Raw genomic sequence first — 15,969 nt, 5'->3', positions numbered from 1 at the left:
CCCTAAACTGAATCCTGCAAAAATTGGTAGACAAGGACGGGAAGGACTGGGACCGAATGATCCTGTGGCACTATTTGCAGTGAGGAAAACACTGCAGGTCTCTACAGGATTTTCCCCTTTTGAACTACTTTATGGCAAAGAGCCAAGAGAAGACTTGGACATGCTCCGGGAAACCTGGGAAGAATGAGAAGAGGCACCCATTCCCATCTCGCAAATTGCTACCCAAATTGAAGAACATATGAGACTGGTGCGAGAGCTAGTCAGCACTCATATGGAAAAGGCACAAAACCAACAAAAATCCAACTATGACAAAAAGTAAGCTTGAGATCGTTTTCTATAGGACAACAAGTAATAGTCCTATTGCCCACCTCAGAAAACAAGCTTGTCTCTAGGTGGCATGGGTCCTATGAAATACTAGAAAAACAGGAATCTGCACTTACAAAGTAGCCCATCCGACAGAAAACAAAAGGTCCTTTTATATCACATAAATCTCTTAAAGGAGTAGAAAGAGAATCTATTAGCCACTCATGCCAAAGTACTATCTTGCTTGGTACCAGAAGATATAGACAACTTTGAACTAATTGCTCCTGAGTTGCTACTCAAAAGCAATAAGATATAAAAGATGTCATTACATCCTTCCCTGATGTATTTTCCGACAAACCATGAGAAAGAAAGACACTTTGCAGTATATTAGAACACCCAAGTGAAAAGTGGTACATTTAAAACCCTACAGCTCCCAGAGGTCCGTAAACAGCGGTCGAGGAAATCAACAAAATGCTGCAAGCTAATATCATCAAGCCCTCTTCCAGTCCATGGCCCTCCCCTATTGTGTTGGTTAATAAATCCAACCGTGCTCGGAGGTTCTGTATAGACTAATGACAAGTTAATGCAATATCCGACTTCAATGCCTATCCCATGCCCTGCATTGATGACCTAATTCATAAACTCAGAGCAGCCACCTTTCTATTCACCCTACACTTAACAAAGGGTTGCTGGCAGGTACTTGTATATGGACCACATAAAGAAAAGACCACATTTTCAATACCCTTAGGACTGTTTCAATTCAAATTCCTCCCTTTTCGCTTACACGGCGCACCAGCCACTTTCCAACACCTAATGGATAAAATCTTACATCCCTGTTCCAATTTCTGTGGAGCTTATATTGACAATAACGTCATTTACAGAAAAACCTGGGAAGACCACCTTTTCCACTTTCATACTGTTTTGCGAGTCCTCAGACAGGCCAGCCTAAGTCCTAATTCATCTCAATGCAGATTGGCACAATCAGCTGTAAAATACATTGGGGGTCATTCCGAGGTTGGAGGTAAGGAATTACCGGCACCGGTAAGGGTGCCGATGCCGGTAATCCCTTACCTCCGTATTCTGAGGTCCCTTTGCGGGTCCTTCCTTACCTCCTGCTTTTAGCAGGAGTAAAGTACGGGAGCCGCAAAGGTACTTCGGAGGTAATTATGGTACCGTAATTTATGGTACCGTAATTACCTCCTTCCCCATTCCCATTGAGCCCTATGGGGCAGAAATGGGAATGGGGAAGGGCAAAACATGAATGGGGAATTACCGGTCCCTCCAACCCTGGAATGGACCGGTAATTACTCCATTCACCATGCCGGATTTGGGACGGTTTCAGAGGCAACCATGGAGCTAATTACTCCATGGTTAGCTCCAAATCCGGAATGAGGCCCATTGTTTTTCTTTGTAAGGAACAGAAACATACAGACCCAACATGAGAAAGTTAGAGCTGTCCTAGATACACCTACAACTAAGACTAAAAGAGATGTTAGAGCTTTTCTATGGTTAATATGATACTACCTTTGGTTTATCCCAAATTTCTTGGACAAAACATCTAGGCTAACAGATAAGTTCAAGAACGCCGAACCCCAGCAGCTTCATTGATTCGAAGAGTTTTATATATGTTATAACACCTTATGCGTATAACTTTCGCCGGCACCCAGGGCAGGCCATCATCGGGCCTCTGGACAGCGGTTCGAATGGGCTCAGGGCTCACTATCAGAAGCAAATTAATGGAATCTTATGAAATATTCGCCATCTCAACTTCATGGCAGCACCAAGTACCAGGGTCCAATGCTTGGACCACCTCTGATCTGGTTATCATCAACCTATACTGGAACCCTCAAACAACTACCAAAATATTTTGTATGTCAGTCGCCAATGCCATCGACACCATTTACATGGAACATGACGTTGCAAATATAATCATCTGTGGCGACTTGAATGCAAAATGTACAAACTCTGATATACCTCCAAAAACCTTTCAATTGCGTTCATCAGCCGATGAAAGAGGTCATGCTTGGTCTAAACTTATGAAATCTAGAAACTTCCACAATGTGACCTCCCTTCAAGCCAGCAAACCGGTGATTCCAACATAGGAAAGGCAAGAGTGAAAACCTCCTCTGGACTACATATTCATAACTCTGGTCCTGATACCTTACATAGCTTCCTTCGAGGTACAGAGAACCAGTGAAAGTGACCACAATCTGCTAATCATGTCTTGGCTGGGGACTTGTCTGGCAAAAAATATCTATGTGCCAACAGTAGAACCAAACAAACAGCAAACCCACCTTCGCCTAACATCAGGAAACGTTCGAGCAATAAACGAAAAAATGTACTTCTGTATCACTAACTAAGGAACCTATGACTGATATCCAGAGACCAGATTATCTACCCCTACTGATGGCTCATAGGGTCCCTTTTCTGGAACCAACAAGAAGCCAGCTTCAAACAAACATACTTTTGATTTAAGGGCCGTTCTCCATCGTGGACATTTGAGAAAACTGAAAAGAATTGCACTGGCCTGGAGAACAGAAGAAGCATGGTTCTCATACCATAAGGAAGTAATGAACTATAGATCCTGGATCAAGCACCATAGATTCAGTCTCTACCAGAATGATGCTGAAGCTATGCTTAAAACTCTTGCCACTAAAAAATAAAGAGACTTCTGGAACCTGCTCAAAAGTGTTAATGGCCAGAAAGTAGACACATCCTTTAATTCAGTTTCATAATCAAACTGGCTCTGTTATTTTACGGAACTGTCCCAGTGCCCACCACTCCCGCAAAATACTTTCACCAAGTCTGTGCAAACAGCTTGGGTCACCTTGACGGACAAAGAAGATATCAAAAGAGTTGTATCAAAATTGAAGTCCTCAAGAGCCCCAGGCCTGGACGGCCTTACAAACATTGATCTAAAAGGCACCCAGAAGAGTGGGCGTCAGTGATTAGTAAAATCTTCGCACAATGTGAAAAAACAAAGCTAATACCTACATCATGGACAGAAGCCGTAGTTGTCCCTATATACAAAAAGGGATTCAGAGAAAACCCGACTAATTACAGGCCAATAGCGCTCCTTGATATCAGCAGAAACATTTTTGCAACCCTCCTGCTCTCCCACTTCCAGAAATGGGCAAGAAGTTCCCTGAGCGCTGATATTTTCCAGACAGGATTCCTAAAAGAGGCCAGTACTGCAGTAAATGTACTGCTTTTCAATATAATAAAATCCAATGTCAAGTCTGGCGCTCCCAAGGTATACCTAGCGCTCATTGACCTGTCGCAGGCCTTTGACAAGGTCGACCACCTCAAATTGTGGTCCAAACTAAAAACCTGAGAATGCCCTCTAGCAATACTCGAACCAATAACAGCACTCCACACAAAAACAACTATGCGTGTCCACTTAAACCTGCAGGGCCTGCTCTCAGACAAAAGTCCTTCAGAGCGAGGGGTAAAACAAGGCTGTCTGCTTGCTCCTGCACTTTTTATTGCCTTCTTGGGAGACTTTCAAGTCTCAGAGAACAAAATCAGATCCTTCCCTCCCAAAGTTGGCAAGATCAGTGTGTCAAGATTGATGTATGCACACAATCTGATCTTATAAAACCAGACCCAAATTGGGCTCCAACGCCAACTGACCAACCTGGAAAACTACATGAAAAGTAACAACTTGGAAGTCAATAAGTCAAAGACTAAAGTGTTCTCAAAAACCCAACAAAATAAGGAAAAAAAAAGACCACCTAGCCTGGTATTTGGACAACACTAAAATTGAAGTCGTCAAGGAATACAAATATCGTGGCATATGGATTCATACCTCGTTAAGAGAAAACACCATGCAGAAATCTCTGTGGGACAAAATAAGAACCCTCATGGCCCAAACCAGAGAAGTGGACAAAAAATGTGGCAAATTCTTGTTAATTCCAGCCATTCATTTTCATAAGTAGAAAGTAATTCCGACACTGGCATATGGAATGAACGCAAGTCTAAACATGCCTACATCGATCTGGCTTCAATTGGAAGGCTTTCTGTGGAAGTTGGTCCTTGGGCTCCCAAAGTCAACCTCTATGGTAGCAATTAGGCAGGAATGGGCCTGTTGTCTTTAGCAGCAGTGGTGGAACAGAGCTCAATGCAACTCTACAGGAAGATTCTGCAGACTGATATTCTTCCAGTATATCAGATGGTGGCAGCAGAAATTAACAGCAGTGGCTGTGGCCTCTCAATGCTTGGGCAAAAAGCCTCCAAGAAAAACTATATGTTCTAGCATGCACTGAAGATTCACTTATCAGCAACCCTCAAATAGTGAAATCCAAAATAGAGCTGCAAGACTGGATCACAACGAACGACAAAGCCACAGCCAATAAGCTCCTAAAGCATCTTCCACCTCTGTTTAACAAACTAAAAACTACTCTGAAGTACTGCGAAAAATTCCCGGATAAAACACTGAGGAAACACTTCATGAGAGCTCGCCTAAACTTACTTCCTACCTGGGAAGTTTTGGCCATCAGACTATCGGCTGCCTCAAGCGAGTGTCGCTTATGTAGAAATCCTAAACGACCAGAAACCATAAGACACTTACTCATGGTATGCCAAGGAGCAAGGAGCAAGGAGAGAGAGGCGTACTTATCACAACTTATAGCAAACTTGACCCCCATAGACGAAGAAGTCTGCTGGAGTCGCTTAATGGCTGGTTAAAGCGCCAGATGGACGATGACGACTGCAAAACTCTTGGACTTAGCCCTTAAAAAGACCAAACAGCAAATGCTAGTGCCCAAAACCCCACAATTGTAATCGATTCCCCGTCACTTTGTCCTTCTTTTACTCTGTACTTCTATTTCTGGTATGACTGCCTAAATAGATTGTGTTCTTCTTGTAAGCAAGTGGTGCCCTAAGTACAAAATAGCCATTCTGTTTCTACAATGATACTTGAAAAAATCTTAAATGATTAAACACAAGAATAAATAAAAAAGAATAACACCTTAAAGCAAACTCTGTTGCAAAACCCAATTCTGAAGGTATTAGACTTCTCCAAAGACTTTATATTGCAGATGGATACCTCCCTTACCGGGTTATGGGCAGTCCGATCTCAAGTTTGTGATGGATTCGAACATCCCGTCTTGTTTACAAGTCACAAGCTCTTCCTATGTGAAAAAATTGCTCTTTGGTGGAATTAGGGGCCCTGGCCATCAAGTGGGCCATTATCCATCTTAGATATTACCTCTTAGGAAGAAAGCTTACATTAGTCACCCACCATTCTCCCCTAGTTTGGATTAGCCAATGCAAAGATTCAAACCCATGTGTCAGGCAATAGTTTCTAGACCTACAACCCTACTGCTTCATAGTGGAACACAGGAAGGGTAAAGACCAGGGCAATGTAGATTTCCTATCCCGGTTCCCCTGTGAAGCAGATGTGGCTACATTGCATGGAGGAAGGGTATATGAGAAACCTGAAGGTGTCTTACCCGCTAGTCTCCAGAGATCTGTCATCCAGGTGGCCAGGATACAACCATCACTATTGGATCCAGTTCCTGTGGGTGGACCAGTGGGGAGGATGACCTGGAAGAGGAGTCTTAAGGGAGTGGAAGTGGGATGCCAACGTTTGAGACACGGTACCCCCTTTTCTTGTAACACCTTTTCCCCATCCTACACTATAGGATAGTTAGAAGCTCTACCCCCCTCCCTGTTCTGACATAAACACTTTCTTACACTGTAACAGACAACGGACTAGTACCATAGGCGTTTACCTGACATGTCCCAAAACACGTGTCAGGTAGAGTCAGGCAATAAACAATAATCACCCACACCTGAAGGACCCTTACCTTCTCCACAGGGATAAAAGGCAAAGCCTGAGAGCACACTACGAGCATATCATTATCATATCATAAGGCCGACTGCACAAGGAGACAGCTTCATAAAATTGGCAGTTCAAATGAAGGAGAAAGGCGGCAAAACTAGGAGGGATGACCAAGGGGGAATTGCCCTTGCCCTTTTCAACTCAGACCTGTAAAGCCTCCGAAAAGGGAATTAAAATACCAGGAAACATAGCTGACGCGTGGAGAAACAGATGTCAATGGTACACAGGGTCCTCCCGCATTGATAACACAGGCGGGGAAGCATGCTGGCTACTCTGATACTGCCCTTGACTCGAGCAGCAAGCCAAGCCAAGCAGACTCAAGACAGTCGGTGAGTCATAGGAAGCTGATAGAAAACTGACCTGTGTTTGAGCCTAAGGTTGCAAGTGGCAACATTAGATAAATGCAAGAACTTGAGAACCAAGAACTGATGTGTTTGAACTTTTGAGAAAGCTTCATCAGTATTGTTAGTGTGGGTGGCGAATTTGATGACTGCCACTACAGAAGGTGAAAAAATTAGTCTGTCCAATAATGCAGCATGCTGCACTGGAAACCTGGAAACCTGTCTGTCTTCCTAAAGCCGCTCCTTTTCCACCATGAGAGACTGGCGTGCACTGTTATAGTGACGTATGCCGAATCAGAATAAATGGTCATGTGACACCCCTGTGAGGCTTGCACTGACTCAATAAGTACTATTATCTCTGCTGCTTTGGCCGATCAATGCATTGGTAATCTTTTCTGAATCAATGTTTCATCTTCTAGGCACACCACCGCTGCACCAGTATGTCTCTGACTGTGTCCTGGTGAATTGTTGCCGATCCGTCACCAAAAAGGACCCCCCTCAATTGTACTGTCTTTTGCTTTGGGCTGGAGAGAATAACCTCAAATGCTGATGGTCTCCGGGTAGTCAAGGTAGATTTTGAACTTTTCAAAATGGCGAAGATGGTGTGTTCCACGTAGAGTGCAATGGAGTAACCCATTACAATAGTGGAACTTTTTTCAATCGCAAATGCTGCTGCCGCAAGTGACTGTTCGCATGTGAACTGTCCCCGCATCACCAAGTCTAGCATGCCTTTGTAATAAGCCAAAGGCTTGTGGCCCATAGTACTTTTCTGCATAAATATGGCAGTCTAGAGCTGGCCATTCAAGTGTGGGTATAGGTAGAACTCCTGTGTGTAACCTGGGGTAGCTTGCACAGGAGTAGTTGAGATCACCTCCTTGAGTTCATTGACATTTTCTAACATTTCTTCTGTCCACACAATGTTGTCAGTCATTTGTGCCTCTTTGAAGCCCTGTAAGAGCGGCCTGGTATATGATGCATAGTCAAGGATCCATGCACTGCAGTGATTGCAGAAGCCTAAGAACGTTTGCATCTCTTTAACTGTCATGGGCTGTGCAGTGGCGCACACAGTTGTGGTGCGGTCTGGTATTATTCATTTACCATTTGCTGAAATGATCTGCCCTACGTACAACAACTCCTGTAGACAGTACTGCATACTAAAGTTTAGCTTTGTCAACCTTGTACCCTTTGTGGGTCAGGATCTGTAGGAGTGTAATGGAATCTTTTCTGCAATGCTGCCCACTGTCGCTGCACACCAGCAGTTCCTCCACATACTGGATGACCATGCTGGACACCTGAATATTTCCCTAATCTGCATGGAGTATTCTGTTGAAAATGCAGGGCTCTCATAGTTGAGTACCCTTGAGGTATTCTTATGTGTTGAAATCTCATCCCCCCCATGCGTAAAGGCAGTGAGGTTCTGTGAATCTGGATGTAATGGTATTGATAAATCATTTTTTTGAGGTCCACAATTGTGAAGTGGGTAGCTTCTTTGGGGATGCTACACAAGGTCATGGCTGGGTTAGGAACCACAGGAAACTCCGACTGTACCACATATTTCAGGAGGCAAAAATCCTGTTTCATTCTCCAACTGTAACCCATTGCCTTTTTCATAGGGTAGATAACCCTGTTACATGGGGAGGTAGATGGTACTAATATTCCTTGGTTGAGTAGGGCATTGATGGCAACCCTAATTCCCTCTTCCACCTCCCTGGAGAGTGGATACTGTTTAACTCGGGGCAGTACTGCTCCTGGATTCAGTGTTATGTGGACTGAGGTCACTCCCGGTAGAAGCCCTATATCATGGAGGTTAGTGGTCACAGTGTTTCAGGCACCTGTTCCAAGTCTCCCTCAATGAAATGGGGTGGGGCTGCAAGGGCCATCAGGGCACATTGGACCTTCCGGTGCTGTACCATTATTTCACAGAGGACACAGATCACAAGCATAATCTCTCCGTTGTCTGGACGGCCTTCAAACATTTCTGCGTTAGTCACATCCCTCAGAGGTACTATGTGGTCAATTCAAAGCACTGTATGCCACTCACACCCATCCTGGTCAGTCCCTATCGCAACAATCCTTACTGCAGAAACCAACAGACCTTGCAAGTCTAGAGACAGTATTGTACCTGCAGCCAACATGGGGAACATCACAGGACAGCATTTGATGTCTGTGGGCACTCACCAACAACATTTGCCAATCTGATGCAACATCTCTACAAGCACTGTTATTCTGTACATGAAAATGCCTGGGTCAACAGGAATCCCGCGAACCATCACCTCTCCTCCCATTGCATGGATTATCACCATCACCCTTATGGTGCACATTCCTGGTGTGGCACAAACTATGCCACTCTCTGTGAACGAGATAATCTTGTTGAGCTTGCAGAGTTGGTCCCTGCCTAACACGTTCACTGGGGAACCTTCAGAATATAGTAGGGGAGGGGGACATTTTGATGTCAAACTCTTCAGTGTATGGAACCATGGAGACAGCCCCAGAGAACCCCTGTGTGTCAAGAGTTTTGCCAGAGAGCATGAAATCTCCCTCACTGAAGCATGATTTTGTGGCACCTGTGTCAACCATGAACATGAAGTGTTTGTGTCCTATCTCTGCGCCCACCAAGGGGTCCTGATCTCGGCAGACAGTCATCATTAGAACTGGGCACGCAAGAGCTCTCTGTGGGCTGTCCAAGTCAGGGTAGGTATTTGTCCCAGGGAACAAAAAGTGGTTACCCCCCACTATATTAGCCTCCTTGATTGGGTGTGATGGTGCCATTAGTCACAGCATCATTTATGGGCATATTGCCTCTGTGTCAGGTATTGGGCGGGGGCATGCACTGCTGTACCGTTTGGCATTTGTTCATGTTGTGGTTGTGGCCGCGTCCAGGGGGGTCAGTAGGGAGCTGGGTGTATGCCAACTCTATCTCGGCTGGTATGGAAGTTGACACAGGGGAAGTGTGCTTTGCTGCAGGGGATGGGTTGATGAGTAATAGCTGGCATATTGGTTGTATCCTGTTCATTGTCTACTCCTGCATTCTCTTGCAAAATGTCCCCACTTTCCACAGCTCCAGCACTGTTACAGACCCATACCACTCCTCTGGGCCCCATTCCTTCAGACCCCCCAAAATACCCTCTTCCACCATGAAAACTGCCTCTCCCACATTGCTGTCCTCCTTGCTGCCACGCAGGGCTGATGTTTTGAGGCCTCCCTCCCCACTGTCCTTTTCCTCGTCCACCTGGCCAAAGACACAGCTATTCTGACATCCGTTGGTGTTTGTGTTCTCCCTGTTGTCTCTGTCTGTGCAGGTGTGGGCATCGTCCCCTTTACAGCTATTTTAGCCAACTTCCTCTGTACCATTTTTGCTTCCTCTGCCCGCAGCCATTGCGTGTTTTCCTTTTCATGTTCTTTTATTCATCTCTAGTGGTGTATTATTATTGTCTGAATTTCTGCCCACGCTTTCGCTTCAATACCCACTATTTTATCTACTTCCTTCTGCACCTCCTTCGGTAAGCCCCTTTTGATGACAAAATAAAAAAGAGGAACTGATTGATCTCCCTGGTCCCTGTCTCCTCCCTCCACATCTCCTGAACCTTAATAATGTACTATGAGGGATTCTTGTCATTGCCCATTTGTACTGCATGATGAATTGTAAGTATGGGGTGTCAGGGTACGTTTGCTGAAGCTCATTCCACACCTGCGCCCTAATGTTGTTTAACGGGCGCCATTGTGTGCATTGTGGTCCCCTGCTTTAATACACGCGTTCCCAGCCTGGTCTCCCACAACCGCAACCAACAAGCTTTTCATATCACCCGTGGCCAGGGGCATGCCCGCTGTGTGTTTCTCAAATGCTTATATCCTCGTCTGTGACCCGGGTGTTAAAGGCGGTAGCGCTTTAATCAAATTGTTTTTATCCATTTGTGCCCAATGCACATACTGCGACCGACCCACGGCCTTGTGTATCAGGCACATCTGCAAGCCTGCTCTCTGCCCCTCCTTTGTGCTGGAACTTCCCTTTTTCTTTGCTACTGCCATTTGTTCAAACCTGCTCCTTACTCCCTCATCCCACAAACTCTCCACCTGAAGTATTATTTCGGGTGCCTGTTGTGCCTCCTTCTCACCATCATTCTCCTACTCACCGACGGTAATCCACCCATCTTCTCCCTGATCCCTGTCTGGACCTCTATTGGACCTCAACGTCCGTATCCTGTGATGCCTGCCTGCCCACCCTTGCTTTCTTTCTTCTCGTCATGCACATCCTTTATTGCTGTACTGTCCAATCTGAACAAAATGTCCCATGCCCTACATTCGTCTAGTCCATTCCCCTTCACTTTCCCTTCACTCTGTGCTGCTCGTAATTGTGCCAACTCTACTCGCATTGATTCTAGTGTTTCATCTAACTCCTTGCGCCCTTTGCAATCCTGCGGCGGGCGGTTACTGGGGTGGGTTTGTATGGGGGTGGCGAGGGCCATGGATGGGGTAGGCACATATGTTGGTTTAGTGTTCAATGTTGCTGGGCGAGCTGCCAACTGATATATTCCCTTATATTTTTTCTGTGTCTCACCCCCATCTGCTGGTGTATGCACTTCATGGGTATTCCATGCCCCTCCCTTATCAGGGTCTTCCACACTCTCAATCCTTTTCCACAAGTCTAAAATGTCCCTTCCATTCAGCAACTGCTTGCCTTTACACTTTGCTGTAAAGAATGTTGTCATATGCTCCAAAATTCCCTAATTATGAATGCCCTGCTCCCGCCAAGAGCGGGGCAACCCCTCATGTTTCTACCACCCACTGCTTATGGTATTTCTTGATCTTCTCCCGGTACAAGGGCAAGGCTGTGTACATGTATTATAGAGGGGTTTTTGCTCCCATTATAGCAATGTGTGCGCTCTATAGTGCCCCTACGCTTCTAATTGCATGATGGGCACACTGCAATTGTCACAGTCACTGTCCCCTCCTCCCTGTCAGCCCAAGTTAATTTCCCTCCCCTCCCTTTCACGCACACCGAATGTCGCACTCAAATCACTCCAAAAACGACTCTATTAGCAATGCCCCTCCTCGGGGCTTCACAATAAACAAAAATGATGGTAAAACACCAAAACAACAAGCTAAAATAGTAAGCTTAAACAACAACCACTACTATATCCAAAGCCACTAATTATGTGGGGCTCCTACCTATTTCCTTGCTCCTCTGTTACACAAAATATTTGGTACCACCTTTCCCCTAACTCAGGGAGGCTACATATGCTCCTATTTTCTTTTTCGCAATATCCTCCTTAAAAACTGATAACAATAAAAATAGAAAACCAAACCTACACCATACAAATAACCTTGTCCTCCACTCACTCGCACACCACACTCTTCCCATTATACCACTCCCCTTCTTGTTATCACTTACAAGGGTATACTCACATGCATGTGTTCTCCCAAACTCCTCCATCATGGGGTCCCAAAACTGGCCTGCACTCTCCCCGGAGCCACGTCCCGCTCCAAAGAGCAGCCAGGAATTCTGCAAACATAGTTTCTGCACGCCACTGGATAGTACACGTTTTTTGGGACTGGTCACTGCTGGTGGGTGCAGCCCCTCTGGAGAAGCGGCCTGGAAGGCTCTGCAGGCATGAGGGTCACTGGGATCACGTTGGGGTTACCAAATGAAGGCTGTGTTGCAAAGTGACTTAACACTGCCAAAAAAAAACCTGATTCACGGAGCGGTGCAATGTGTATTTTTGCAGTGTAAAGTGACTTTGCGCTGACTTTGCACTGACTTTGCACTTGTGAAAAGGAACTTTGCACTGCAAAATACATTTGATACCACTCTGTGAATCAGGGTGTTGGTTGGCAGTGCAATGTCACTTTGCACCACACTAGAAATTCCATGAATCAGGCCCAGTGTCTCCATACATGTTATCCTCCAATTTAGCATTTTCTTTGTTGAAGAAGCAAGTATGTTCCTCTTAACGTTAATGTTACACAATGTACTGACGTCACCTTTTTCTCTGGAACATAATGCTTTCCCAAGTTGTTAAATTGCTACAAGCTCTGACGTTTTGTGGTTGGACAGGAGTGCAGGAACAGTACATTGAGTCAGTTTTACTGTTCACAGGCTGGCTGAATATATTGATTGAATTGTTCCCTTTGATAAAATGAGTGACTTTTATAATATATATATGTATATATATATATATATAGGGGTTATAGACTCCCCCTCATCGCTGCTATCATTAACTCATTCTTTCCCACATGCAGTGTTCCCTCTGCCTTGAAAGAATCATGGCTCTCTCCCCTTCTGAAGAAACCCACACTCAACTTGGCTGTCTCAACCAACTATCAACCCATAACAACTGCTCCTTTCCTCCTGATGATAATGGACAGAGTAGCCTACCTGCAAAACCAGACATTCCTGGAGCTTCACTACATTCTTGGCTCATAGCAATCCAGCTCTTGCCCTAAGCATGGTACAAAAACAGCCCTGCTAGACCTCAAGAATCAGCTTGACAAGCCAACAACCATGGTAAGCTTTCCCTACTACTACTGCTTGACCTCTCTGTGGCATTCAACCTCGTTGACCACGAGATCCTGTGTCAGACCCTCACCTCCTCCTCCCATTTTTCAGCAGAAGTGGCCAAATGGCTTACCTCCTTCTGGGCCAACAGAAGCACCCATGTCTTGACAGGAGACACTGCCACCTCCCCTACACCCACTCTTTGCGGTGTACCCCAAGGTTTGTGTGTCTCCCCCACACTCTACTTTTACACTAGGCCGCTTTTTGACCACTTGGACTCCCTTGGCATATCATATACAAACAAAGCTGATGACATACAAATCGTTATTCCTCTCAATGGAGATCACCCGTCGGACTCACTCAGTATATCCTTTGTCTATGTAGCCATTCAATCCTGGATGGCCGCACACAGCCTTTGTCTATACAACGAGAAAACAGAGCTCCTCCTCATCGACCAGCCAGCCCACCTCTCAAAACTGGACCAAGCCTATAAAGCATTCACCATTCAGTTCCACACCATCCCGGTAGCCGCCCCTGTCAAGACTCTGGGTGTTTACCTGAATTCCGCACTAACCATGACCCGCCAAATCAACCACATTGAGCATCAACAGATTACACCACTACACTCATTAATGCCAGCAAACCCTTCCTTTTACCCAAGAACCAACTTCAAGTAGCACATGCCCTTATAGGATACAAACTCAACTAGTGCAATTCGCTCCATTGCTGCACCAACGAAAAAAACAAACACAAATTACAAGTCATACAAAACAATGCCCTCCGGGCTGCCCTTGACATTGGCAGACAGGGGCACATCTAGCTAGCTTGAAAATCTGCCCATTGGCTTCCGGTCAAGGACAGAATTAATTTCAAGTTTGTGTCCATCACCCATTGCTGCCTTTTGAATGACGCTCCCCCCTACCTGTCCCAAAAATTCAAGAAGCATTCTGAGACTAGGCCAGTTAGATCCGATTATGCCAATCAGCTAACTATTCCACGATTCCACCAGAAAAAAGCGGGGGGTGCCAGCTTCCCAGTGCGAGCATCCACCCTCTGAAATGGAAAGTGCTCACCCCACCTGCAATAAGAACCATCTTGTTCAATTGACACTCCTTACCTGTGTAACACCCCCTAGGTAGCCATGCAACCTCCTTTCCCACTCTCTGCTGTTCTCTATTTTCTGCAACCAGCACCTACATGCCAATGAGCTTTGTGCACTGCTTTATAAATGTATAAATAAATAAATAAACAAACAAACAGACAGACAGACAGACAGACAGACAGACAGACAGACAGACAGATAGATAGATAGATAGATAGATAGATAGATAGATAGATAGATAGATAGATAGATAAGGCATTTAGCTGGTATGGGCAGCGAGCCATTAGAGGGAAACAGCAGGATTGCAAATATACACAAACTTCAAAAGCAGGCATTTTGTTACTATCTGTGGCATCCAAGGCCGGCACATTTTCAGAGAACTCTCAATCTTATAATTGATAATGCGGGTTGGGTGGGTGCAACGGATATTACTGAATGTTTGCCAACCACCTCATAAGTTCACAGTAGAATAACTTTCTTGTATAGTTTAAGGAACTGCATTAAAATGACACTTACCAGAATAGGAGCTTTTCCTGACTTGAGTGATGCAGTTGCACCTTTGTATTAGGTGGGGAATGGTGATATCAGCGTGGCATGCATGGCAGTAGAATCCCGCCCTAGATCAGTAATTCGGATCAAGGATTAGAGATATGATATTTGATCTTCCTTCGATAACATCTCAACAAATCGTTTTTACTAGTTTCAAGCACAGTCCCATGATTGCACATTCCTAGTTTCTCCATGTCTATGATCAGGGAAGGCAGGAATGGGATCTCTCTGACAGATTGTTTGTTGTTTCTGAAACCATGTTCCTATATGCATGAATCTCGAGTACCTTGAAGTGGAGGAACTGTTTACTATTTGAAGGCTAACACAAAGGAGTAGAAGAAGGGCACTACGTGCTGATTCTGTGAGTTAATTCTTCAGTTGTATTTCACTTATATTGCTTGGTGAAGTTTTAACCTGGGGCTACCAGTCTATGTAGGTCCTAAGTCATGAGGACCAAAAAATATGACCAAAGAAAAATAGAGTGGTATGACTCTATTAAGACTGGTGCTCTCAGTTTACCCTAAAATTAGGGAATATACACTTTTGCGTTGCAAATACACATTTCCATGGCATTCAAATGGGATACTGTGAATCTTTTTCAAAAGAATATATACTTATTTATACATCTTTCTTGAATATTCTACTTCATATTCAATGAGGCCTGTCTCAAAGATATTGGCTTGAATTCAATGTACGTTTGCCAATGCATTTCGGTTGTAAAAACCTTTGTCAGGGCCGTACAATTGCTTCGTGATGCCCAATTATTCACTGATACGTAACAATAGGAATAAGTCAACATAATCACATAATATGCATTTTTCGGTAATTCAAAAATTAGAAATCAAACGGATGCAGTCAGACATACCCGTTCCAAGGTGGGTTTAAAGTGCTCCAACAGTGAAAGGATGATTATGAAAAACAGAAAACAAATCATTTTTAGACATCGGTAATCTACAGTTCAACCGTGTGGCTATTCCATGATTAATAAAATAAGTACCTTAAGTATCAAAGGGCTCTTGGACTCGTAGGAGAAGTGTCCAGTCTGAGTAGTGCCTGTGGGTATTATGTGACAATTCATCAGGCTGAGGTAAAACTATCAACACGTATATATCTGCAGCGCGAGGCATTCGCTTACCGTTACCCAGCAGAATTGCTCCGTGCTGGTCAAACGCATCTGCAGGAGCTCATGGCGCGAATGACGTCAGCAGTACTTATGCGTTGCCATGGTGATCCAATGGCATCGCGTGAGGACACATACGCCTTGGGTCCCACCTCCGTGCTAACACGGAAGGAGGGACAGTCACCATGGCTACGCTGCGGTACTTCAATGGAAACT

The 15,969-nt window shown here is 44.9% G+C and overlaps 1 protein-coding gene across 1 annotated transcript in view; it reads right to left on the bottom strand.

Moving 5' to 3' along the window:
- Positions 1–15,969, bottom strand: part of LOC138491456 (calcium-activated potassium channel subunit alpha-1-like) — a 1,832,603-nt gene that overhangs the window by 731,207 nt on the left and 1,085,427 nt on the right. The window contains exon 18 of the mRNA XM_069617974.1: positions 14,601–14,701. Within this exon, the coding sequence (XP_069474075.1) occupies positions 14,601–14,701 (101 nt within the window). The remainder of the gene's footprint in view (positions 1–14,600; positions 14,702–15,969) is intronic.

The sequence above is a fragment of the Ambystoma mexicanum genome, chromosome 10 (genome assembly GCF_040938575.1).
Source record: "Ambystoma mexicanum isolate Mex_15411 chromosome 10, UKY_AmexF1_1, whole genome shotgun sequence".
Classification (NCBI taxonomy): domain Eukaryota; kingdom Metazoa; phylum Chordata; class Amphibia; order Caudata; family Ambystomatidae; genus Ambystoma; species Ambystoma mexicanum.
Note: the sequence above shows the minus strand (reverse complement) of the source record. Positions and strands in the feature narration are given on the sequence as shown.